Here is a 27,370-nt window from a genome sequence, read left to right as displayed (position 1 = left end):
TTTTTTTTTTGCAAATCTATTTTGGTTTTTATGAATAAGATTCACTCAAATAATTCACATAAATGTATTTGTAAACTTTCTTTATAATTGAAATTAATATAAAAAATGTAAAGTTGATTGATTTAAGGGCACTGAAACTGCTCATCAATTATTTAACAAGTACATACAGAGCTTCTATACTGGGCCAGGAGTTATGCTAGGTATGATGTCTCACTAAGCAACAAAAGTTATTTTCTACAAGGTGCTTAAGGTCAATTATACCTATGGAATGTGTGATTATAGGATTCAGAGTACTATGGAGAGGGTTAGTAGGGACACTGAACTCAGTTTTAATGGTCAGGAAATTAGGTGAAGTAACTTTTAAACTAAGAAAGCTTGCTGGACAAAAGGGAAGTGAGAAGATTATTTCAGGCAAAGGAAAGAACATAAACAGAAGTCAGCTCAGGGGTCTGAAATGTGGTTAGGCCACTGGTTTTGTGTTCCTTCATGAGTGAAAGACGTGCAGGGGGTGGGACATCTAAAGAGTGGCTACATCATACAGTGTCCTAGTCACATTAAGAAGTTCAGGTTGGGGCCAGACGTGGTGGTTGACACCTGTAATCCCACTTTGAGAGGCTGAGGTGGGAAAGATCAAGTGTCCTTTCCTCCTCATAGCTCTCTCTCAGTCTCTAGGAATCCTGGTGGCGGACTTCTCTAAAGCTCTGTTTTTTTTTTCCCCCCCAAGCAGCATGGCTTGCCTGATTATTCTCTAGGAACTAGTCTAGCGTTTTCAGATGGAAAAGTTACTTTATCTACACAGAAATTTTCTCATGGTGATTTGGTCATCACCAAAACTTGTATACATGGTAGATGGCCTAAAACTGTTGAATTATCTATCTTTCAAATTTACAGTGTGAATTGATATACGTTTCAGGTCCTGAAAGCTATCAAAATAACCAAAGTTCATTTATCTGAGGAGACTGGTATTAGTAATTAGTTGTGTAAGTAAAAAAGTCAATAAAAGATGAAGAAGCATATCTGTAAAAAAGATGAATATACTTAAAATAAATTAAGGGTAAATTTTATTATTTTGTTATTATCATTTATTTATTTATCAGTCTTTTAAGTAGGGGCAAGGGCCAAATGTGGGTCTACTATTCTGCCTTGTCTTTCTTGTAGAAAAATACACAGTTTATTTTTGTTTCAATAGAGTAAGAATTCTAAGACACTTTCAAAGGTATCTTAGTGTAAAACAATAAAGTTTTACTATGATTTACATAGAAACAATCTTTTATATTAATATTTAATCAAAGCAAGTAAAAATATCTACTTTCTGTAACTACAATAATCTTTTGTATAAACTGATTTACAAATAAATACAAATCACCTTTATTTGCTGTAGAACTTTTGAGAGAGTAGATGTACCCTAGAACTAGAGACTCAATAGGGACTCTCTTGATGTAATTGTCAAGCGTATTCAGCATAATTTGAGCTAATAATTAGGTTTTACCGACAGAATAGGAAATGTCAACCCAAGGAGTTGGGTAAATTAAGATCAGTTAAGAGAGTGTCTATATTTACTTTCTTTAGTAATTATTTTCTGACAAGGAAAACAATAGTCACCATCAATCCAGTAGCTAAAATAATATGACACTTTTTTGATATGATTCATGGCTCCCTCAAGAACTTATCTGCTCCAAAAAGTAAAGGAGAAAGCAGGAAAGAAGAAAGGGAGGGATTAGATGAAAAGGAAAGAAGAAAAGGAGTTTTTGCTTGTTTGTTGCAGTAGAAGTCAACTAAAAGATATAGAAGAAATGATGAAGGTAGGAAATGACCATTTGACAGTCATCATCACAATAATTTTATTCCAGCAAGGAAACATCAGTGGCTGCTAAAATTAGTGATGAACCTTTAAGGAAAAGCAGTATGCAGTACTTACTTACATTGTCTCAAAGTAGCTTCTTATAAGATACTTATTAATTTCAAAAGAATAAAATAGTAAGTAACTTTACATTTACTGCATGATACAATTCAGCTGAGCTGTCTGCCATGCTATGGAAAAGATCTCCATTCCTCCAGTTTCCAAAAACAAGTTTTTTTCTTTTCACTCATCTGAACCTTCACCTGCAGTGCATTTAATTCTGTATTTTTCTACCATTGGTCTCTTCATGTTGATGTAAATCTTCTCTAAGATGATCGACATTTTCTTAGAGAAAATACATACCATGCTCCTCACTTCCTTTTGTGTAGTCACCAGTCATTGACACCCATATCTCTTCAGTCTTGTCTTAGTCGGCACAGGCTGCTACAACAAAATATCATAAGCTGTCTTAAACAGGAGATGTTTGATTCTCATAGTTCTGGAGCCTGGGAAGTTCAAAATCAAAGTACCAGCAGATCTGGTTTCTGGTGAGGGACCTCTTTCTGTCTTGGAGACAGCCAGTTTCTTACTGTGTTCTCACATGGCAGAGAGTCCAAGCTCTGGTTTCTCTTCTTCCTGTTGTAAGGACGCTCATCCCATCATGAGACCCCCACCTTTATAAACCTAATTAACTTCCAGAGGCCTTGACTCCAAATACCATCACATTAGGGGTGAGAGTTTCAACATATGAATTTGGCAGGAGAGGTACACAAACATTTAGTTCATAACATTCCACCCCTGGCCCCCATCATTCATGTCTTTCTTGCACATAAAATGTATTAATTCTATCCCAATAGTACCAAAATCCATAACTCATTCTATCATCAACTCTGAACTTCAAAGTCTCACTTAAGAAACATCTAAATCAGATATGAATGAGACTCAAGGTACAATTCATCCTGAGACAAAATTTCTTTCCAGCTGTGAGCCTGTAAAACCAGGTAAGTTATGTACTTCCAAATTATAATAGTGGAACAGGCATAGAATAGACTTTCCCATTACAAAATGGAGAAGTTGGGAGGAAGAGAGGAGTAACATATCCAAATCAAGTTCAAAACCTAGCAAACAAATGCCATCAGATCTTGAGGCTCAAGAATAATTCTTTTTAGTATGATGCTCTGTCTTCGAGACCCATGTCCTGCAAGGCTCTTTTGGGTGGGGGTTGTGCCCTCAAAGCTCTGCAATGTGAGAGTCACATCCACTCCCAAGGCTCAGCTGAGTGGAATTCTCATTCTCCAGGCTCTAGGCTGCCACTGTCTAGCCTGCTGAAACCAAGGCAATGGCTCTCTCCCCCACTGAAAACCAAGGAGGCAGACCTGATGACCTCTGAATTGCCTTCAGGATTACTGCTTTTTCTTATCTTGAAGAGTAGTACACATCTGCAGCCAAATAGCTTGATGTTCTGGTACTGTGGTACTGTGGCCTGTAGCTTTCTTTCTATTGATACTGTTTCCATTGTCTTTAGCTCTGTCAATCTGAAATAATCAAAAGAATCAGAATTCAGTCTTAAATAATTTATTCTAGCAAAAAGTTTGTTATGATCATTATAGAAACATTGGCTCCTGAAAATGAAGTAAGTTCCAGTGCAGTTGCAGACTAGAAAATGAGTCAATGAATATACTTGATGCAAATCTCACGCAGTTGTTTTTTCTTTTTTTTTTAGTAATCAACTAATCTATGTTAACTGAGACTCCTTGTTCTCCAGCTACTCAATCCACATGTGACCTGTGGCTCCTGGTAAACAGAAAGGATAGCAATGTAATTGAAGGCTGATGTGACTCCTCTTATTGTAGGCCAACTTACAAATGTCACCAGGAAATAAACTCTCATCATTCTCATTGACTAGACAATAAAAGGCAATGGACCTTGTAAAGTGGGAACAAGGAAATGGAACAATTAAAAAAAATGATTGGTTAACATTAGGTTGCTTCAGGTTACTTTTTTGTAAGAGTTAAAGCAGAGGGACTTCCTTATTATGCTGACTCAATCAGATTGAAATTTCCTGTTTTCAGGGGGAAAAAAATGGTCTGCTTGGGATCTATCTGCTTCCTTAAAGTTGCAGTATGATTACGTGACATTTGGCATGAGTACTCTGCTGTGGTTTAATCTGGTTTGTTGGAGTCTAGTGCGTGAGCTCACTCTAAATCAATGACCTCCCACAATTTTTGTTTAAACACACACACACACACACATACGCAATATACATTCACTTTTTTTTTTCCTATTGGTTCTCTTTCTCTGGAGAACCTTGAATAATATGCCAACTTTCCCCTATAATCAACTTCAGTGAATATTTCTGTACATGTATCCTTATGCTCATGTCAAAAAAAAAACCACTTATGATTATCCTTATGAGTAAAATTGCTGCTTCTAAGGGTCTAAACATCATTATGAAATATTGTAATATTGCTCTCCAAATAAATAATACCAATTTATTATCTGAACACCAGTGTCTGACCATTACTACAGCTTTACATCCCCCATCAGATCTGGTATTGTTGGGTTATGTTTTGTTTTGGTGAATTTTCAATATTTTTAATTGGGAATGTCATTCTTGTTTTCATCTGCATGAAATGGTGAGGTTGAGTATGTTTTCATTTGTTAATCAGATGTTCATGTTTCCTCTAATGTGAATCATCTTTTTGCATACTTTAATAATTTTTGTATTTGTTTGCTGTCAACTTTCTTATTGATTTGTAGAAGTTTCTTTTTACACAACCAAATCTTTTATAAGTTTGTATGCGTTGTAAATATCTTCTCTCAGGATATGGCTTTCAATTCACTTTATTTGTGAAATAATATTTTTGTTGTCTAGAGAAATTTTAAATCATCATATTTATAAATTTTTTCAAGGTTTGTATTTTTTTTCTTTTGATTTGCAGGTTTATTTTTCATACACAGGTCATTACCTTCCTTGGAACTTTTTAAATGTATGTTATGAGTAGATATCTAATTTTATTGTATATAAATATCTAATCACTCCAATAACAGCAAAGAGTTCATTTTTTCTACTGATTTGTAATGCTACTTTTGCCAGCCATTAACTTTTCATAAATTTGTAGATCTGTTTCCAAGCTTCCTCTCCTATTCTATTGTTCAATATTTTTGTATAAACAATTCTCTTCAAACATTCCTGACAACGTATTTCCTCTTGAATATTATTCTGGTCTGGTCTCTTTAAACAGCTGCATTTTATTGATGGAACATAAAACAGGCAAAGGAAAGGAGCAAGATACAAAGTTCATTTAATATCCTGAAAAAAATAGATCAGCCTTAAGTATTTTAACAGCTATATATTATTTATTTAGTGATTTTGGTTTTGTTTGTAAACAAGCTAGTTATATTGTAGTAAAGAAGAAACATGGGAGGAAAAATAAGACTTTAAAGATGTATCTAATTTTGTAATTAACATACACTTCCTACTCAACATTTTTAATTTTATGTAAAATATTTTAGGATATACTATGCGTGTTTTTAAACCACTTGATTTTAAAGCTTTTTAATAGAAAAAAAGATACAAAGCTGAAGTTGTAAGGGTAAGGGTTAAGTATTGAAGTTTTGTGGGCCTAACAAATGACTGGTTTATATAATTTGTAGAATACTTTCTTATTTTGCATACTTAGCTAATATAAGCGATGCCTAAATAAGTAATATTTTATAGAATGAATTGATGTAGGTGGCAGAGTCATTGTCATACGAAACTGTCAGAGGCATTTGAACCACAGCAACTCTATCTTGAATAGAGGCTGGATAAAGTAAGTCTGAGACCTATACGGCTGCATTCCCAGGAAGTTAGACATTCTTAGTCAAAGGAAGACACAGGAGGTATCTCAAGACATAGGTCACAAAGACCTTGATGATAAAACAGGTCCCCATAAAGAAGCCAGACAAAACCCACCAAAACCAAGATGTCAAGGAAAGTGATCTCTGGCCTTCCTTACTGCTCATTATATGCTAATTATATTGCATTAGCATACTAAAAGACATTCCCACCAGCACCATGACAGTTTACAAATGCCATGGCAATATCTAGAAGTTACCCTACATGATATAAAAAGGGAAAGAACTCTCAGTTCTGGGAATTACCCGCCTCTTTCCCGGGAAACTCATGAATAATCCACCCCTTGTGTAGATATAATTGATAAATAACTATAAGCATACTAAGTCAAGTAGCCCATGCCACTGCTCTGTCTATGGAGTAGCCATTGTTTTATTCCTTTACTTTCTTAATAAACTTGCTTTCACTTTAGTCTATGAACTTGCCTCTAATTCTTTCTTGAGTGAGGTCCAAGAACTCTTCTCTTGCGGTCTAGATCAGGACCCCTTTCCAGTAACAAAACTAGGGATCAACTTAACCTACAAGTAAACTAAAATATGCTTAATTGAACTGAGTAAATATTAAATATGCTATCAAAGAGAATATAGTCAGAGAGACAAAAAACAAGGAGGGAAAGGAAGCAGAATCAAGAATGTTTGCATTTGGCCGGGCTCGGTGGCTCACGCCTGTAATCCCAACAGTTTGGGAGGTCGAGGCGGTGCAGATCACGAGGTCAGGAGATCGAGACCATCCTGGCTAACACGGTGAAACCCCATCTCTACTAAAAATACAAAAAAATTCACCGGGTGTGGTGGCGGGAGCCTGTAGTCTCAGCTACTAGGGAGGCTGAGGCAGAAGAATGGCGTGAACCCAGAAGGTGGAGCTTGCAATGAGCCAAGATGTCCCCACTGCACTCCAGCCTGGGAGACAGAGCGAGACTCAGTCTTGAGCCCACAACAGTGCAGTGAGGTAAAAATGTAGTGGGTGTCTGGCCAAGCTGGGCTTAAGTCTCAGTTACAGCTGAGTCTACACGAGCCCCTGCACTCCCGCAGACTCTGCAAATGAGTCACCAACCACACACTGCTGATGTTATAATAAGGAAAATCCATGTGCACTGAATTCAAGAGTATTTACAGTTGTAGCCACCGGTGGACTTACTGGTGCCCCACTAAAGAAAGGTCTTAGGAGAAATTTGTTTCACAAATGAAGGGAGAGAAAGTAAAAAAAGAATTTGAGATATGTAAAGCACCTTGACTTGTATACTCACTAGAGTTTCTAAGTATCTCAGGCCTTTTGTTTCCTCTGTTGAGTCACATTAGTCAGAATCAGTATAGTTCCATGTAGTCTAGCCTGTTCCACCAGATTGAAATCCATTCACTTGGGAATGGTGGGAATTTATTTTCTGGTGACATTTGTCAATTGTCCTGCAATAAAAGGAGTCCTTCAATTACATCTATCCTTTCTGTTTACCAGGTGCTGCAGGCCACCTATGGGTTGGGTAGTTGGAGAACAGGGAGTCTCAGTTAACAAAGATTAGTAGACTATTAAAAAAGAAAAAAGAAACAGACAAACAAACAAAAAACCTGCCTGAGATTTGCATCAACTATATTTATTGAATCATTATCTGATATGTGACTCAAATGGAAAATGTATACCCTGGGGATTTGAATTATTATCAGGCAACTCCTACAGATTTCTGTTTGTTTCCTTGTTCACCATAACTCATAGCAGATTACACTCTGACTTCTAAGGAGAATGATGTAAAGTTCCCACAGAGAAACTCCTCATATGGGAAGGGGCGAGAAGGGAACAAAGTAATCCCATGCCAGTAAAAAAATAAAGGAGATATATCCCATCATGAACTTGTAGGTCTCTGTGAGCTTTGTTTTAGGACTCATATTGACTAGGACTAAACCTGATAACCAAGACTCATGACTCAACTGCCTGCTTGGGCCAGACAAGTAAGATAAATGCGTAGTACTACAGGTATAAGACATCCAGGAATGAGGGAAGGTAGGTGCTTTTGTCTGTTTTACATTGCTATAAAGAAATATCTGAGCCTGGGTATTTATAAAGAAAAGAGATTTATTTGGCTCATAGTTCTTCAGGCTATACTAACATGGCACCAGTATCTGCTCAGCTTCTGGTGAGGCCTCTGGAAATTTCTACTCATGGTGGAAAGCAGAGAGGGAGTAGGTATGTCACATGGTAGGAGAGGGAGCAAGAGAGAGAGAGGAGAAGGTGGCATAAAAAACAACCAGCTTTCATGTGAATTAATAGAGTGAGAACTCACTCATTACCACGAGGATAGCACAAAGCCATTCAAGAGAGGTCTGCCTTCATGATCCAAACACACTGCACCTCCAATACTGAAGGTCACATTTTAATATAAGATTGAGAGAAGACATACTTCCAAACCATATCAGTATAGAACCAAAACTGCAGCCCAGCTAATGTCTCTCAAATTAAAAACACACAAGCAGGCTACTTTGCTGGCCAAATTCTCAAATGTAGTCTGGCCTAATTAGTCCTAAATGTCTCCATTTGTACCCACCTACCAGTAGTTTTGTCATATCCATAAAATGCTCCTCAGAAGAGAATGGTTCATGAATAAAATTTAAGTATTTAAAATGATTTATTATAAACATCAGCATTTTCTCATGATTGAAAGTGGAGACTATGGAAATGTCCCATTAGAGTTAGTATCTCAGCTCTGCCACATTTGAGCTCTGTGCCTCAGTTTCCTCTGAGCAGTTCTGTGCTTTGGGCAAGTCACATAACTTTTCTATGCCTTAATGTTCCCATCTGTAAAATAGGCCTGTTAACAGGGGGAACCAACTAGTCCGCAGAGGCCACACTCCTAAATAGTTTCAATATAGTTCAAAGGGTTGTTTTAAGAATTTTATGAGTTTTGATATGAAAACTCCTTTGAGCCATGTCTGGCATATTGATAGCAAGCAGCACAATGACATTATCTATTATTATGTTACTCACTTTTCCCCTTTAAAGTGAAAGTCTGTTTGATATCTGAGTATCATACTTGCATAATGTTATGGTCCGAATGTTTTTGTCCCCTGAAAACTCATATTGAAACTTAACCCCTAGTACAACAGTGTTAGAAGGTGGGGCCTACTAGGAAGTGTTTAGGTCATGAGGATGGAGCTCTCGTGAATGAATTAATGCTGTTATACAAAGGATTGTGGGAACAGATTTTCTCTCTTCTGTTCTTTTGTCTCGTAAGAATCAGCATTTCTCCTCTCCAGATTATGCAGGGTTCAAGGTACCATCTTGGAAGTGGAGACCAGGCCCTTACCAGACAGCAAACCTGCCAATGCATTGATCTTGGACTTCTCTGACTCCAGAACTATGAGAAATCATTTCTATTTGTTTATAAATTACCCAGTGTGTGGTATTCTGTTACAACAACACAAAACAAATTAAGATGCAGAGTTCAGTTATTCTGAAATCATTTAACCACTTGCCTTTAAAACTTATTTTAAAATATCATTTCTAGTTAAAATTTGGAGCAGGTATATCCACGACACATGACCTATAAGCTAGGGATCTTTTGGCACAGGGATTGTTGTCAAATTTTACAGTGTATATAAATTTCCTGGAGAACCTGATAAAATAAAGATTGCTGGGCCCATCCACAGCGTTTCTGACTGAGTAGGTATCAGAGTTTCCCAGAGAATTTATTTGCATGTTAACAATTTCTAATGTGATATTGATTCTGCTGATCTGGAGACCAGACTTGAGAACCATTGTCTTAGCAAATGACATCCAATATATGTTTGGTAAAGAATTTTGAAAAGGTAAACAGTAAATTTACTCCTCTGTGTATGTATATATACATCCATCCACATTCACATATATAATTTAACAGATATATAAAATTATCATTTACTATGTATTTAAAAAGACGTTAAATAATCATGTAGTACCAATATGTAGGATGTTTAATATTCATGTAACATTTCTAAATTGCTATCATTGGCATGTTTTAAAAAATATTTTATTTCATAAACATGGGATTTTTTAATTTCTTAAAATGACTAATTAACTCATTCACCCTTGTCTGACAGAAATGTATGTAATCACTATTCATCTGGGGCAGGAAGCCTTCCTGGATGACCTCCTTCATGCCCGTTCCTGGCCCCTGCTCACCTTGGTAAAGGTCTGGGAAAAAAATAAAACAAGGAATAAACAGAAAACTTTTCTGGCTTCCAGGCACGTGATTGTGTATGTATATGAGATTTTGAGATTTTCTTTTAATGAAGAGTATTTTTTTAACAGTGTAATTAGAAAGAATATAAAGCCATGTAATATGAAAACTTTAATAACTATTGGTGGCATAGTAATAGTAAATAATGTAAGGAAGACAAGGGCCAATCAAAACACTAATGAGTGAGCTTGTATTTTGTAACTGAGTTTTTCTTACGTATAGATGTGCATAAGTTAAAACGCAAGATCCCATGTGAAAGATTTATTTGAACTTCCCTTTGTGGTAAAACTGGCAGTGAAGTTCTCATATCCAGGGACATAATGCTCTAATTTTGGAGTTTCACTCTTGTTGCCCAGACTGGAGTGCAATGGCACGATCTCGGCCCACCTCAACCTCTGCCTTCCTGGTTCAAGCAATTCTCCCGCCTCAGTTGCCCAAGTAGCTGGGATTTCAGGCATGTGTGACCACGTCTGGCTAATTTTGTGTTTTCAGTAGAAACGAGGTTTCTCCATGTTGGTCAGGCTAGTCTCTAACTCCCCACCTCAGGTGATCCGCCTGACCTGGCCTCCCAAAGTGCTGGGATGACAGGCATGAGCCACTTCACCCACCTATTATTTCTTTTATAAATGTGAGAGGGAACTAGTATTTGAACTTTGAAAAACTGGGTGATTCGAGCTATTGTCTGATTTAAACCCACGAAATCACCAAATGTAATAAAATCATATTACATTTTCTTATCTTGCTGAAAATATAGGTATGTTTTATTGAAGCAACTACATTCTTAAGAGAAGGAATTAATTCTTTTCACTGTTACTGTATATAATGTCTCAGAACATAAAATAATCTAGGTGTTTCCATGTGGCCAAATTGTAAAACAATATGTTCTAGGATTCTGCCAAGTCATCAGACAGTGTTCCCAGATTATCTCCCATTCAAGATCACAGGATATCAGCTTTAAACAAACAGAACTGTGAAGCCCAATTAATCTAAAAGCTGGTCCATTTTTGTTAGTTTCTTGGTTTAGGGCACCATTCTGTTTTATTGTACAGGTCATAAAACTCATGTGAAATCTGTAACTGATCCAGTTCCAGTTGAAGAAATAAGTACCCAGTTCACCTCCTTGCCTCTGAACAGCATTTTGAAAATTATTAATCAAACTACTGTTCTAATAATATATTGATTTCATCCATCTGTAGCAAAAGTAAGTGCTGGATAATTAAATTTGATTATATTATCGACCATAAGAAATAAGTAAAAGTAAATCATTGTTGCTTCTGAAATCCAAATATGACAAGGATTTGATTTCAGGCACCTGAACTTTGTAGCTCAATTTGAACAGAAACATTAATGAAGGTTATCTAAGCTTTGGTTTTCTTACCTCTAAAATTGGGATAATAACTCCTTCATTTTAAAGTTTTTATTAGGATAAAGTAAGCATATTTTACCATTATTATTCTTATTTTTATTATTAATGTACCATTAATTTTCAGTTCTACTTAGATGACATTATGCTGCAAACCATTTTTTATTAATTTCGTATGATGTAGGTAGTACTCTAACTGGTGAATAGTCTTTTAAAAGAATGTTTATTCATTCTTAGTATTGGATATATCTAATCTAGCAATTTCCTTCTGAGGAAGTAAGAGCTCTCTTCAACTACTGGTGCATGTTTGTGACATAATTTCAGGTCTTGATATGTAATGAAAAGTATTTGTGTGTATATCTACTTACTTAACAACAGACACATGCTTCAGCTTTGTTTTCCAGTTTTAGATTTCCAAATTTTAGTTTTTTTGTTTTGTCTAAAATCGTAAGCTTACAATTTTAATTCAGTTTAATATCTGTATATCAAAATATGATCACTTCCTTTAGAATTCAAAAAAAAGAGTGTTTGAGATTATATGCACTACCAGGGAATTTTATTACCAGAAGAAACCCTGCAGTATAATTTATAAATACAAAAACTGAAGTTTTAATGTTACTAAGTTAGTGTTAAAACTCATTATATTAATATTACTCGTTAAATATTCTGGACTTTGAGGTGTCTATATTACCTCATGATTCTGGTAAAAACAGAGAATATAGAATATTCTTTTCAGTGACTGAAAAAAGAGAAAATTGAAAGGGCAGTTTTGGGTGAAGAAGCTTTTGAGGCACTATTTCTCTTTAAAAAATCTGAATATACTAGTTGTGGGAGTGAGACACTGTTGTTTCCATATTACATTTCATCACTTTTATGTCAGTGTTCTGTAACCTATATCCTAAGTTAGTGGGTACAAGAGGGCCCAGTTCTGGGAGGCTAATTTGCTCCTTACTGATCCAGATAAAGGGGAGGTTTCCAACATGCTAATCTGGCTGAGGGCTTATGAGACTGCTATTTGCCTGTGATCTATTGAACCTCTCTTGTTTCTCCATGGGGAAGTTACACAATTTATTTTGGACAGGCCAAGCTCATCTTTCATGAAGTGGCAGCCTTTATCCTTTATTGTTTCCATTGATTAATGCCAGTAGGTTCTTATCTGTCTTGACCAGCTGCTGCTGTGAGATGCGAAACCTGTGCCCTTATTCACAGGAAATGCAACTCCCCCACCACCACCCTGGGTTTCACTGACATCATGGTCAGTGGAAGAAGTAACTCCCTACCCATGTACCTTCACAGGAGTCCAGATCCCTTCACTTTGTTCAGAGGGGATTACAAACACCCAAGGCTGTTGTGTTGTCCATAGCTAAACCTGGCAAATTGGCTCACACAAGAGAGTGACTTACCATAGTATCCTTACCATTCTGCTTCTAGATCCTGTAATCGAAATGTATCCAAGTTGTTTCATCTTTCATACATTGTGAATACTTTTCCCTCCTATTCTGAGATACCAAAGAGGTACTTTCCTCTTACTCAAACCCTACTACAAAACATAATGTTCTAATTTACTTTCCACTTAGGCTTTCTCTCTTTCTATATGACTGAGAAGATCTCTCAGTAAGTGTCCTCTTGTACAAAGTGCAAAGTAATGAAACTAGTACAACAGAGGGCAACGTACAATGCTCTGAAACCATTTTATGCACCATCATATAATTATTTTATTGTTCCATTTTTTGTTTAACATGTAGTGGTAAAGCCTTAGGTATCAGAAACCTCATGTGGAACTGGCTCCAATTGATCTATTATTGGAATATAGGAGGTGTGACATATTGCTTTGAGGTGTGAACATTGCTTTGAGGTGGCACACTGCTTGCAGGAAGCAGGGCCACTACTTTGAGCCTTTGCTGCCATTCCAACACCATGGGAGAATTAAAAGCTTTACATCCTGGTATGCATACAATTATCCATAGAACTAGTTAGCTTCAAAGTTCTAAATGGAATGTATATTGTTGTGGTTGCTTGTATCTGCCCATCTTAGATTCTTCCTAGCAGTAATTTTGAGAGACCATGGATTGTGGGCTGAATGGAGAATGAAGCCTTTTCAAATTCACCTCCCAGGTAGCCAATGACATGTGGTTTCCAGAGACTAACGTGCTTCAAATGTTGGTCTCTATAACTACTACGTACTCCCTTTTGTTTATGTATATGTTCCCATTTATGAACTATCTAATAGGGACCTTAAACTCATACTCAGTATGTTAAACAGTCTGAGCTGCTGTAACAAATACCATAGACTGGGTGACTTATAGCAACATAAACTGGGGGTTTCTGCTTCTGTTTCTCTTGGTTTCTGTACTTCTGGAGGCTGGGAAGCCCAAAATTAAACAGATTTGGTGTCTGACGACGGTTCACTTCCTCACAGATGACCAACTTCTTACTGTAACTTCACAGGGCAGAAACCGGGAGGGATCTTTCTGGGTCTATTTCTATAAGGGCATTACTCCCAATTCTGAGAACTCCTCCCTTGTGACCTAATCATCTGCCAAAAGCCCTACTTCCTAAAACCACTGGGAGTTAGGACTTTAACATATTAATTTCAGAGAGATATATTCAGTCCTTTGGACTGGGAAACTGTAGTATTCAGAATTTATTACTCTGCTGATGCTTCATTGCTGCACATATAATACAAAAGAATATTTTTATGTATTTTTAGAGACATTGCCTAGGACTCCAGGTTTGGGACAAATCTCTAAGCTACCACTCAGTACAAAGTATCCAAAAATAGGAAGAGGACATTCATGTTCCTCTCTAGAGAGAAGAAAAATGAATGCCATAGTTGGAGTGTAACAAAGCCTCCAACTTCATCTCACATCTAACTTGAAAATCGCCATGTACATGAAATATATCTGACCCTGAATGACCCTCTTTTCTCCTACTCTAATTGATACCCCTCTTTCCTAATCCATTGTCTATGTCAAATGTTCCTGCTATTCCTCTTCTTTAGGATACCTGGATTCACTTTATAGCTCTTCCATGTATAAATCTAATAGATAACACAACATCTCTGAGGCTCATATTTTGATCTGTAAAACTGGGATGAAGGTTAACCTACAAATGATCTGCAGGTTTCTACAGTGAACCCACTAGGAAACACTTCTAAAGAGAGAGTGTTTCATAAGTATGAGACCTCACGATGGAAAGTCTGAATTTTCTTCCCAAAATTAAGACACCTGTATATTTGGGTGAAGCATAATGCAAAATGCATTTTCCTTCTGAGACTTCAGGAGAACTCTCCAACTAATATAATTATGTGATTATTACTATTCTTTGAAGATCTGTGATTTAGAAAGTATTTAAACCATGAGTGTTTATAAACAGTGTTTGCATTTTAGGTTCACTGACAGCAGTATCAAATTAAATTAAATTATCAAATTAAATAGACATGAATAATACAACATTGTATCATTGAGATTATTTGGCAAAACAACTAGAAGACCACCTGTTTGTCTGGCATAATTATATATTTTGTCTGGTGACATGTACGTTTAAAAATCAATATAGTTATACTTATTAGCAAGTATTAAAACATGTATACATATATGCACTATATATGCACACATGTAGACAATATGGAAAACAGTAATATACTTAAACATAAAAATTAATAAATACATATTTGGGATTTTTAAATTAAGTACATTGTCATTCATGTATATGAACTATTTGGTACTTACCAATGTACATAGATTTGACATAGTTCTTATTTGTTTTCATTTCAAATAATAGTCTCTGTCTATATACAATTTCACATGCACAAAAAAATTCAGAGTAAGGGCTCCAAAAATCTGTGCCTCAAAGAAAGCAGTCAGAACCCAGGAAAAAATGGGCAAAACCAAAATTTTAGAACTCTGAACATTAACCAGTGATCTCAAACAATCTAAAGGTCATTTTAAAAACTGTGAAACTATCATAAGAACAGTGAGCTGTGGAATTTCAACTTGTTCTGATTCCATACCCCAACCCCCAGATTCACAGAAGACTTGCAAACCAACAGCTTTGTAGTCACAGTAGCCATAATGTAATCAACAGAAAAATTCCACCTAAAGATGTGTATGTCATATTTCCCAAAACCATAAACATATTATCTTACACATTATCATATATGTCAACATAATGTCTAATTGAATGAATCCAGTGACATATACTTTAGAGACACAATGTTCTTAAAGTTTTTACGATTGCCAAAAAACAAAAAAACAAACAAACAAACAAAAAATGCCACCTTGGACTGAAAGACAAAAACAGAAAGAAGAAATGCAAGAAATTGGCTGGACTACCAAAATTCTATAAACAGAATATTTCCTAATAAAATTACTTAGCTGAAAACACAGGCTTAGTTTTTTTCTTTCAACTTTCATTTTAGGTTCAGGGGGTACACGTGCATGTTTATTACATGGGCAAATTTTATGTTTTTGGAGTTTGGTATGATTTTGTCACTCAAGTAGTGAGTATATTGCCTGATAAGTAGTTTTTCAACTCTCACCCTCCCGCAAGCCTCCCCCTTCAAGTAGGCTCTGGTGTTTGTTGTTCCTGCCTTTGTGTCCATGTACACTCAGTGTTTAGCTCCCACTTACATGTGAGAACACACTGTATGTAATTGTCTGTTCCTGCATTAATTCACTTATGATAATGGCCTCCAGCTCCATCCATGTTACTGCAAAGGACATGATTTTATTCTTTTTTTATGTCTGTAAAGTACTCCATGGTGTGTATGCACCACATCCTCTTTCTCCAGTCCACCATCGATGGACATCCAGGTTGAATCCATGTCTTTGTTCTTGTGACTAGTGCTGTGATGAACATAGGCATGCATGAGTCTTTATGGTAGAATAATTTGCATTCCTTTGGGTATATAACCAGTAATAGGATTTTTGGGTCGAATGGTTTTAAGTTCTGTTTTAACTTCTTTGAGAAATATCCAACTGCTTTCCACAGTGGCTAAACTAATTTACATTCCCATTACCAGTGAGTACAGGAATCTCACCAGCATCCATTATTTTTTGACTTTTTAGTAATAGCCATAATGACTGATGTGAGATGGTATCCCATTGCAGTTTTAATTTGCATTTCTCCGTGGTTAGTGATGTTGAATATTTTTTCATATGCTTGTTGGCTGCATGTGAGTCTTCTTTTGAGAAGTGTCTGTTCATGTCCTTTGCCCATTTTTAATGGGGTCATTTGTTAATTCCTTGTTGATTTCAGTTTCTTATAGATTCTGAATACTAGACCTTTGTCAGATGCAAGGTAGTTTGTGAATATTTTTCTCCTATGATATAGGTTGTCTGTTTACTTTGCTGACAGTTTATTTTGCTGTGCTGTGCAGGAGCTGTTTAATTATGTCCCACTTGTCTATTTTTGTTTTTGTTGCAATTGCTTTTGAAGCATTTGCCGTAAAATTTTTGCCAAGGCCTATGTCCAGAATGGTATTTCCTAGGTTTTCCTCCAGGGCATGTAGTTTTGGTTTTGCATTGAAGTCTTTAATCCATTTTGAGTTTACTTTTTTATATGGTGAAAGGAAGGGATCCAGTTTCAATCTCCTGCATATGGCTAGCCAGTGGTCCCAGCACCCTATATTGAATAGAAAGTCCTTCCTCATTGCATTTTATTGTTGACTTTGTTGAAGATCAGATGGTTATAAGTGTGCAGCTTTCTTTCTGAGTTTGTTAACCTGGCCCACTGGTCTATGTGCCTGTTTTTGTACCAGTACCATGCTGTTTTGGTTATTATAGCCTTATCATATGGTTTGAAGTAAGATAGCATGATGTCTCCAGGTTTGTTCTTTTCCCTTAGGATTGTTTTGACTATTCAGGCGCTTTTTGGGTTCCATATAAAATTTAGAATAGGTTTTTCTAATTCTGTGAAAAATGACGTTGGTCATTTGATAGGAAGAGCATTGAATCTATAATTGCTTTGGGCAGTATGGCCATCTTAACAATATTGATTATTCCCAGCTATGAGCATGGAGTGTTTTACCATTTGTTTGTGTCATCGCTGATTTCTTTCAGCAGAGTTTCTTTATTCTCATTGTAGAGATTTTTTCACTTCTGTGGTCAGCTGTATTCTTAGATATTTTATTCTTTATTAGGATATTTGTAAATGATATTGTGCTCTTGATTTGACTCTCAGCTTGGTCATTATTGATGTATAGATATATTGCTGATTTTTGTATATCCATTTTGTATCTGGAAACTTTACTGAACTCTTTTTTTTTTTTTTTTTTTTTTTTTTTTTTTTTTAGTTTTAGTAGTCTTTGGGCTGATACTATGGGGTTTTATAGGCATAGAATTACATCATCTGCAAAGAGAGATAGTTTGGCTTCCCCTCTTCTTACTTAAATGCCTTTTATTTCTTTCTCTTGACTAATTGATTTGGCTAGGATTTCCAGTAAAATTTTTATTGTTTTGAGATCAGATTGTACTCTATTGTCTAGGCTGGAGTGCAGTGGTACAATCATGGCTCAATGTAGCCTCAACTTCCCAGGTTCAGATGATTCTCCCACCTCAGCCTCCCAAGTAGCTGAGACTATAGGTGTATGCCACAATACTAGCTAATTTTTGCATTTTCTGTAGAGATGGGGTTATGCCATGTGGCCCAGGCTGGCCTCAAACTCTTAGGCTCAAGCAATCCCTCAGCTTCCCAGACTGTTGGAATTACACCAATACTATTTTGAACAGGAGTGGTGAGAATGGTCATCCTTGTCTTGTTCTGGTTCTCAAGGGGAATGATTGTAGCATTCGCTCTTTTATTAATAGTGGGATGTTGACTGTGAGTTTGTCATAGATGGCTCTTATTATTTTGAGGTATATTCTTTCACTGCCTAGCTGTTGAGGGTTTTTAACACGAAGGAATATTGAATTTTTATCAAAAGCCTTTTCTATGTCTATTGAAATGATCATGTGGTTTTTGTTCTTAGTTCTGTTTATGTGATGAATCACATTTAGTGAATTGCATATGTTGAACCAATCTTGCATTCCAGGATTAAAGTCTATTCAATCATGGTGGATTAGTTGTTTGATGTGCTGCTGGATTTGGTTTGCTTATTTTGTTGAGGGGCTTTACAACAGGGATATTGGCCTGAAGATTTTCATTTGTAGTGTTTCTGCCAGGTTTTGGTATGAGAATAATGCTGGCCTTCTAAAATGAGTTAGAAGATAGTCCCTCTTCCTCAATGTTTTGCAATAGTTCCAATAGGACTGTTATTATTTTTTATTCATGTATCTTGTAGAAATAGGCTAGTCCAAGGCTTTTTCTTGTTGGTAGGTTTTTTATTACTGACTCAGTTTTGGATCTTGTTTTTGGTCTGTTTAGGATTTCAATTTCTTCCTGGTTTAATATTGGGAGATCATATATTTCTAGGAATTTATTTATTTCTTCTAGATTTTCTAGTATGTGTACATAGAAGTGTTTGTAACAATCTTTGAGTTTCTTTGTATTTCCATGGGGTCCATAGTAATGTCCCCTTTGTCATTTATGATTAAGTTTATTTGGATTTTCTCTTTTTATCTTTATTCATCTAGCTGGTGGTCTATCAAAGCAAGCTTGATTTTTCTTTTAAAAAATCAAGTTTTGGTCTAAGTTAATCTTTTGTATGGTTTCTCACATCTCATATTCATTCAGTTAGCTCTGGTTTTGGTTATTTCTTTTCTTCTGCTAGTTTGGGGATTGGTTTCCTCTTTTTTTTTTTTTTTTTAATTCCTTCAGGTGTGTTAGGTTGTTAATTTGAGTACTTTCTAACTTCTTGATGTACGTGTTTGGCACTATAAACTTTCCCCTTAACACTTCTTTAACTGTGTCCCAGAGATTCTGGTGTGTTTCAACTTTGTTTTCATTAGTTTCAAATTTTTTTTTGATCTGGCTTAATTTTATCCTTTACCCAAAAGTCATTCAGGAGCAAGTTGTTTAATTTCCATGTAATTGTAGGGTTTGTATGTATCTCCTTAGTATTGATTTATATTTTTATTGCACTGTAGTCCAAGACTGTGGTGAGTATGATTTTTTTTTTTAATTTGTTGTGAATTGCTTTATGCACAAGTATGTGGTCGATCTTAGAGTATGTGCTGTGTGGAGATGAGAAGAATGTATATTCTGTATTCTGTTGTTATTGGGTGTAGTGTTCTGTAGATGTCTGTCACATCTGTTTGGTCAAGTGTTGAGTTTAAGTCCTGAATAGCTTCATTAGTTTTCTGCGGAGTATTGTTGCCAGTGGACTGGGAACACCTCAGCCTCTCCAATGCAGTGAGTACTTGATCTCAAGGGGCCAGTACATAAAACTAAAGGCCTGTTTCCAGGTCAGTAATGTCAGAATTTACAGCTGAGAAGTGCTGATCAAAGCCTTGGCGCTATGTAAGCATTCAGAAATGAAGCCAATTAACTAAACCCAACTTATAACACAGTCAAATCCTTCAGGACATCAAATCTCATCTAACCTTTTTTCAAGGTTTTTATTAGCTTCCTTGTGATGGGTTAGAACATGCTCCTTTAAGTTGGAGAAGTTTGTTATTACGGACCTTCTGAAGCCTACCTCTGTCAACTCATCGAAGTCCTTCTCCATCCAGCTTTGTTCTGTTGCTGGTGAGGAGCTACAATCCTTTGGAGTAGAAGAGGTACTCTGGTTTTTAGAATTTTCAGCTTTTCTTCTCTGGTTTCTCCCCATCTTTGTGTTGGTCTTTGATGTTGGTGACCTATAGATGTGGTTTCAGTGTAGATGTCCTTTTTATTGATGTTGATGCCATTCCTATTTGTTAGTTTTCCTTCTAACAGTCAGGTCCCTCAGCTGCAGGTCTGTTGGGGTTTGCTCAAGGTCTGCTCCAGACCCTGTTTGGCTGGATATCACCAGTGAAGACTGCAGAACAGGAAATATTGCTGCCTGATCCTTCCTCTGAAAGCTTCATCCCAGAGGGGCACCTGCCTGTATGAGGTGTGTGTCGGCCCCTACTGGGAGGTGTCTCCCAGTTAGGCTCCATGGGGTTCAGGGACCCACTTGAGAAGGCAGTCTGTCTATTCTCAGAGCTCAAATGCCATGTTGGGAGATCCACTGCTCTCTTCAGAGCTGTCAGACAGGGCATTTAAGTCTGCAAAAGTTTCTGCTATCTTTTATTCACCTTTGCCTTGCCCACAGAGGTGGAGTCTATAGAGGCAGTAGGCCTTGCTGAGCTGGGGTGGGCTCCATCCAGTTCAAGCTTCTCGGCCACTTTGTTTACCTAGTCACGCCTCAGCAGTGGTGGACACCCCTCCCCTAGCCAGGCTGTGGCCTCGCAGGTCGATTTCAGACTGTCGTGCTGGCAGTGAGCAAGGCGCCACAGGTGTGCAACCTGCCAAGCCAGACACGGGAGAGAATCTCCAAGTCAGCTGGTTGCTAAGACCATGAGAAAAGTGCAGTATTTGGGAGGAAGTGTCCCTTTTCCCAGGTACAGTCTGTCACGGCTTCCCTTGGCAGGAAAGGGAAATCCCCTGACCCTTTGCACTTCCCAGGTGAGGCGATGCCCTGACCTGCTTTGGATCACCCTCTGTGGGCCACACCCACAGTCCAACCAGTCCCAGTGAGATGAACCAGGTACTTTAGTTGGAAATGCAGAAATCCCCCTCCTTCTGCGTCAATCACGCTGAGAGCTGCAGACTGGAGCTGTTCCTATTTGGCCATCTTGGAACGGAACTCCACGAACACTCTTGTATAAGGTGCCTGGTGACCTCTGTTGGTCGTGGTTCTCACCCAGTTGGGAGGCACGGGATCTGAGACCCACTTAACAGAGCACTCTGGCTATCCCTTTGTCAAACAGGTGTGCTCTTCTGGGGGGGATCCCAATCATCTGGTCTGCCTGGATTCCTCAGAGCTAGCAGGGGGACAGACTAAGTCAGCTTGTCCATGGAGACCATGGCTACCCTTCCCCCTAGTGGCTCAGGCCCAGGGACACCAGAATTTTGGCCCTAAGTCCCTTGCTGGAGTTGCTGAAGTTTCTGCAGGGAGGCCCCACCCACTAAGGAAGGATGCATCAGGGTGTGGCCTAAAGAGGCAGTCTGGCCATGATCTACCACAGCTGGTGTGCTGCACTGTGGGGAATGCCTTTTGAGTCTCCCAGGCACCAGCAGGGGAAATACGGTGGCTGGAGCTGTAGTGATGGCTGCCACCCTTTCCTCCCAGTAGTTCAGTATCTTAGGCAGCGGGCAGCTGCAGTGAGGGCTGCTGTCCTTTTCCTGGGGAGCTCAATTGTCTGAGGCAGCAGGCAACTGCAGGGATGAAGGCTTCCCCTCCCCCTGGGAACTCAGCAGTCCTAGGCAGATGCCAACTAAGTAGCTGTTGAGAATCTGTGCAACTCTGTGATTGAGACCCAAGGCCCTGGTAGCATGGGCTCATGAGTGGGATCTTATGATCCATGGGTTGCACAGATCCATGGAAAAAGCACAGATCTCCAGGCTGAGTAGCATGATCACTCACCACCTGCCTTGGCTGGGACATGGGAGCTCCCCTTGCCCCGTGTGGCTCTCAGGTGAGGCGATGCACCACCCTGCATTTCCTTGCTCTCTGTGAGTCACACCAACTGCCTAGTCAGTCCTGATAGAACCTGGGGGTATCTTGGTTCCCAGTGCAGGATTCACACACTGTCTTGGTTCTTCTTGGTGAGAGCCTTTGATTGCAGCTGCTTCTTGTCAGCCATCTTGGCCCTGCCCTCCCCTACCCCTGCTATGTAACAGTTTTGGGAAATAATTAGTGATAATTGTTTAACATGACAATTGAATGAGGCCTTAATAATAATAGTTGGGGCATAGAAGAAGCTGACCAAAATCTCTTAAAAAGACAATCTGGAGAATGAGATATTAATTGGGGCTTTTAAAAGTTCTGACATATTCCTGAAAATTTAGAAGGAAATGTACCTTTACAGAACTGTGCGCATACCCAGAAAAGATCTGAAAAAGAAATAATCTCTCTCTTCTGGTTGACCTTAAGTTTCTGTGCAAGCAATGAGAGATAGCTAAGCCAGTATTTCAAATCATCTATTGGATCTTTGAAATAGTGCCCCCAAACACACAAAGGACCTTTTGGAAAAGGCTGGAAGATACACTTATGCAGCATATTTAAGGAAAACGATATCCATTTATTGAATGACCACTAAGCTAACTGAAGAGATGTCAGTGGTCACACCTAATGAAGAATATAGATTAATATAATTAGTTGAGGAAAATAACCAAACAAATGCACAATAGGAAAGACCCCACCAACAACAAAGCCTGGGGAAGAGGCAAATACAGTTTACAGAGTTGTCATATTATATTATTCTAAATATATGGTTTTCAACAAGTTATGAAGCATGTAAAGAAGTAGGAATGGAAGATGAATAGGGCCTAAAGTGAACCCCCAGCAAACTGCAGCAGCCCTACAGAAGAGGGACCTGACACAACAACAAAAATGGCCCCCACAAAAATGGCCCCCACAAATTGGCCCCCACAAAAACCCCATCCAAGGGTCAGCAGCCCCAAAGACTGAAACTAGGCAAACTCATGAAGATGAGAAAGAATCAATGAAAAGATGCTGAAAACCCAAAAGACCAGAGTGCCTCTTCTCCCCAAAATGATTGCAACATCTCTCCATCAAGGGCACAAAACTGGACGGAGGATCAGATGGATGAATTGACAGGAGTAGGTTTCAGAAGATGAGTAATAAAAAAACTACACTGGGCTAAAGGAACATGTTCTAACCCAGTGCAAAGAAGCTAAGAACCTTGATAAAAGATTAGAGGAATTGCTAACTAGAATAACCAGTTTAGAGAGGAACAAAAACGACCTGATGGAGCTGGAAAACACAGCATGAGAACTTCATGAAGCATACACAAGTATCAATAGTCAAATTGACCAAGCAGAAGAAAGGATATCAGAGTTTGAAATCCACCTTACTGAAATAAGACATGCAGACAAGAATAGAGAAAAAAATGAGTGAAAACAAATGAACGAAGCCTCCAAGAGATATGGGACTTTACAAAAAGACTGAATCTAAAATTGATTTGAGTACCAGGAGAAGACAGGAAGAATGAAAACAAGCTGGAAAACACACTTCACAATATCATCATCCAGGAGAATTTCCCCAACCTAGCAAAACAAGCCAACATGAAAATTCAGGAAATACAGAGAACACCATTAAGATACTCCATGAGAAGATCAACCCCAAGACATATAATCATCAGATTCTCCCAGGTTGAAATGAAGGAAAAACTACTAAGGGCAGCCAGAGAGAACACCGTGGTCTCCTACAACGGGAAGCCCATCAGATAAAAAACAGACCTCTAAGCAGAAACTCTACAAGCCAGAAGAGAGTGGAAGCCAATATTCAACATTCTTAAAGAAAAGAATTTCCAACCCAGAATTTTAACTCACATGTTAGAACCATGATGCAAAGTGAAATCGTCCTCTGCTACTGTTTCCCATAAAGCTGTGTTATACCAGTTACCCCTCAGTGCTGTGGCAGTCTTGGAGCTATTGAAAAGAAATAAAACCCTCCATGCAGAAGAGGACAACAATAAAAACAAAGGCATGTTTTGAGTATGAAATTGTGGAAAGAACAAAAATAAATATCCTCATAGATTCTATAGCCACAAGTCAGTCTTCACATAAGTGTACACATGGGCTGTATGTGTACATGTACTTCTGCACATCACAGATACATATTAATACATTCACATACATATACAAAAGTAAGCAGGAAACTCTTTCCTAGAAATTCCCAATATGATTCTTCTTTAGCCAAATCTAAGTAATATAACCAAATGCATACCAATAACAGAGAAAGGAGCTTGGATTTATTATAATTGACAACTAACCAATATTTGTTCTTTGGGTTAGGACATTCCCTTTATGAACACATTGTTCTTCAAGAACTGAACAAAATAGAACCCTTAGCAATGGTTCTTAAAGTGAAGTCCCTGGAAAACCATCATCAGGGTCACATGGGAATTTATTAGAAAAGCAAATTCTCAAGCCCCATCCCAAATATATTGAATTAGAAACTCTGGATGTGGGGAACACATATAGAGTTTTAACAAGATTTCCAGGTGAATCTGAGGGATACTAAAATTTGAAAACCACTATTTTACCACATAAGAGCAGTTACTGAGTTTTGGTTAGTCAACCAACAGTGTGTTTATGTTATGCCTAGATGTTTTGTAGTTTAAGATAATACTTTTCAGCCAGGGGCGGTAGCTCACACCTGTATTATCAGCATTTTGAGAGGTCAAGGTGGGTGGATCACCTGATGTCAGGAGTTCAAAACCAGCCTGACTAACATGGCAAAACCCCATCTCTACTAAAAATACAAAAATTAGTCATGGTGGCAGGCGCCTGTTATCGCAACTATGGGAGGCTGAGATAGGAGAACTGCGTGAACCTGGAAGGCAGAGGTTGCAGTAAGCCAAGATCGTGCCATTGCACTCCAGTCTGGATGACAGAGCAAGACTCTGTCTAAAAAAAAAAAATAAAAGATAGTACTTAGTACTTTTCTTCAGGACTATAATACAATGAAAGTGAAGATAGTCAAAACAAACAAAACCCAAAGCTGTAATAAGCCAAGGATGACAGAAAGATGAGATTGTATAGCAGGACATAAGATTTCAACAAATTTGAGAATATGAAAAAGGTAGATGTGACAAATCATTTTGCAAGACATAGGAAGTCACAAAGGTGTCTAGACAGATACAATAAGAAGATCCAATTTATTTCTACAGTACCCAGAGAGAAGGAGAGATTGCCAAATTAAGGAAAGGTTAAAATTCTATGATGGGATCAGTGTCCTTATAAGGAGAGGAAGAAGAACGAGAGCTCTTCCTCTCTCTGTCATGTGAGGACACAGCAAGAAAGGGACCGTCTGCAAGCCAATCGGAGAGCCTTCAACAGATGATGATTTTACTGGCTCCCTGTCCTTGGACTTCTCAAACTCTAGAACTGTGAGAAATAAATGTCTGTCATTTAAGTCGCCCAGACTATACTATTTTGCTGTTGCGACAGGAACTGAGACAGATGTTGCTGTTGTCTGAATGTTTGTGTCCCCTCAAAATTTATACGTTGAAGCCTAATCACCAATGTGATATATTAGGAGGTGGGGCCTTTGTGAGATTAGGTCATGAGAATGGAACTCTCATAAATGGGATTAATATTCTTAAAAAAAAGAAAGAAAAAAAAAAAAAAAAAAAACCTTAGAGAGACCCCACGAACCTTCCACTTTGTGAGGACATGGTGAGAAGATGCCATGTATGTGTCAGAATGTAGGCCCTCTGCAGACAGTGAATCTCCTGGCACCTTGGTGTTGGATTTGTCAGCCTCCAGGACTATGAGAACTAACTTTCTGTTGTTTATAAGCTACCCAGACTAGGGTATTTTCTTTTAGTTGCCCTAATGAATTACATGAAAATAAGTCTAAATGTAAATAGATACTTTCTAAATTTTAATACCTCTTTGAATAATTGATAGATCAATCAAACTAAATATTAGCTAAAGTAACAGCAAAATTAACAAACTGACCCAGCCAATTAGAACGAAAATACGAGTGAAGGTGGGGCGGAGCAAGATGGCCGAATAGGAACAGCTCCAGTCTCCATCTCCCAGCGCAAGCGACACAGAAGACCGGTGATTTCTGCATTTTCAACTGAGGTACTGGGGTCATCTCACTCGGGAGTGCCGGACAATCCGTGCAGGTCAGCTACTGCAGCCTGACCAGCGAGAGCTGAAGCAGGGCGAGGCATCGCCTCACCTGGGAAGCGCGAGGGGGAAGGGAGTCCCTTTTCCTAGCCAGGGGAACTGAGACACACAACACCTGGAAAATCGGGTAACTCCCACCCCAATACTGCGCTATAACACTGGCACACCGGAGAATATATCCCACACCTGGCCAGGAGGGTCCCACGCCCACGGAGCCTCCCTCCTTGCTAACACAGCAGTCTGCGGCAATCTAACCGCAAGGCAGCAGCAGCGAGGCTGGGGGAGGGGCGCACGCCATCGCTGAGGCTTAAGTAGGTAAATAAAGCCTCTAGGAAGCTCGAACTGGGTGGAGCTCACAGCAGCTCAAGGAAACCTGCCTGTCTCTGTAGACTGCGCCTCTGGGGACAGGGCTCAGCTAAAGGAGCAGAAGCCTGTGCAAACGCGAACGACTCTGTCTGACAGCTTTGAAGAGAGCAGTGGATCTCCCAACACGGAGGTTGAGATCTGAGAAGGGGCAGTCTGCCTGCTCAAGTGGGTCCCTAACCCCTAAGTAGCCTAACTGGGAGACATCCCCCACTAGGGGCAGTCTGACACCCCACACCTCACAGGGTGGCGTACACCCCTGAGAGGAAGCTTCCAAAGCAAGAATCAGACAGGTGCACTCGCTGTTCAGCAATTTTCTGTCTTCTGCAACCTCTGCTGCTGATACCCAGGCAAACAGGGTCTGGAGTGGACCTCAAGCAATCTCCAACAGACCTATAGCTGAGGGTCCTGACTGTCAGAAGGAAAACTATCAAACAGGAAGGTCGCCTATACCAAAACCCCATCAGTACGTCACCATCATCAAAGACCAGAGGCAGATAAAATCACAAAGATGGGGAAAAAGCAGGGCAGAAAAGCTGGAAATTCAAAAAATAAGAGCGCATCTCCTCCTGCAAAGGAGCACAGCCCATCGCCAGCAACGGATCAAAGCTGGTCAGAGAATGATTTTGATGAGATGAGAGAAGAAGGCTTCAGTCCAACAAACCTGTCAGAGCTAAAGGAGGAATTACGTACCCAGTGCAAAGAAACTAAAAATCTTGAAAAAAGAGTGGAAGAATTGACAGCTAGACTAATTAATGCAGAGAAGGTCATAAACGAAATGACAGAAATGAAAACCATGACACGAGAAATACGTGACAAATGCACAAGCTTCAGTAACTGACTCGATCAACTGGAAGAAAGAGTATCAGCGATGGAGGATCAAATGAATGAAATGAAGCGAGAAGAGAAACGAAAAGAAAAAAGAAGAAAAAGAAATGAACAAAGCCTGCAAGAAGTATGGGATTATGT

General features: G+C 38.6%; 1 protein-coding gene and 1 long non-coding RNA gene across 3 annotated transcripts in view; one reads left to right on the top strand and one right to left on the bottom strand.

Annotated features, from left to right (window-relative positions):
• The window catches only part of LOC116418724, a 36,264-nt gene continuing 8,894 nt past the window's right edge, over positions 1-27,370 (bottom strand). The window contains exon 2 of the long non-coding RNA XR_004228866.1: positions 1-3,375. This is a non-coding gene — a long non-coding RNA (uncharacterized LOC116418724). The remainder of the gene's footprint in view (positions 3,376-27,370) is intronic.
• Positions 13,324-27,370, top strand: part of PLSCR2 (phospholipid scramblase 2) — a 57,854-nt gene continuing 43,807 nt past the window's right edge. Inside the window, exon 1 of one of the 2 annotated variants that reach the window (XM_023215376.1) lies at positions 13,324-13,420. Coding sequence is in view for 1 of the 2 variants with exons in the window: in XM_023215375.1 (XP_023071143.1) it covers positions 13,393-13,420 (28 nt within the window). In the remaining variant the exon portion in view is untranslated. The remainder of the gene's footprint in view (positions 13,421-27,370) is intronic. The other variant, XM_023215375.1, reaches the window with a different exon arrangement.

Source organism: Piliocolobus tephrosceles, chromosome 2, assembly GCF_002776525.5.
Source record: "Piliocolobus tephrosceles isolate RC106 chromosome 2, ASM277652v3, whole genome shotgun sequence".
NCBI lineage: Eukaryota > Metazoa > Chordata > Mammalia > Primates > Cercopithecidae > Piliocolobus > Piliocolobus tephrosceles.
The sequence above is the reverse complement of the archived record's forward strand: the minus strand, read 5'-3'. Positions and strand labels throughout refer to the sequence as shown.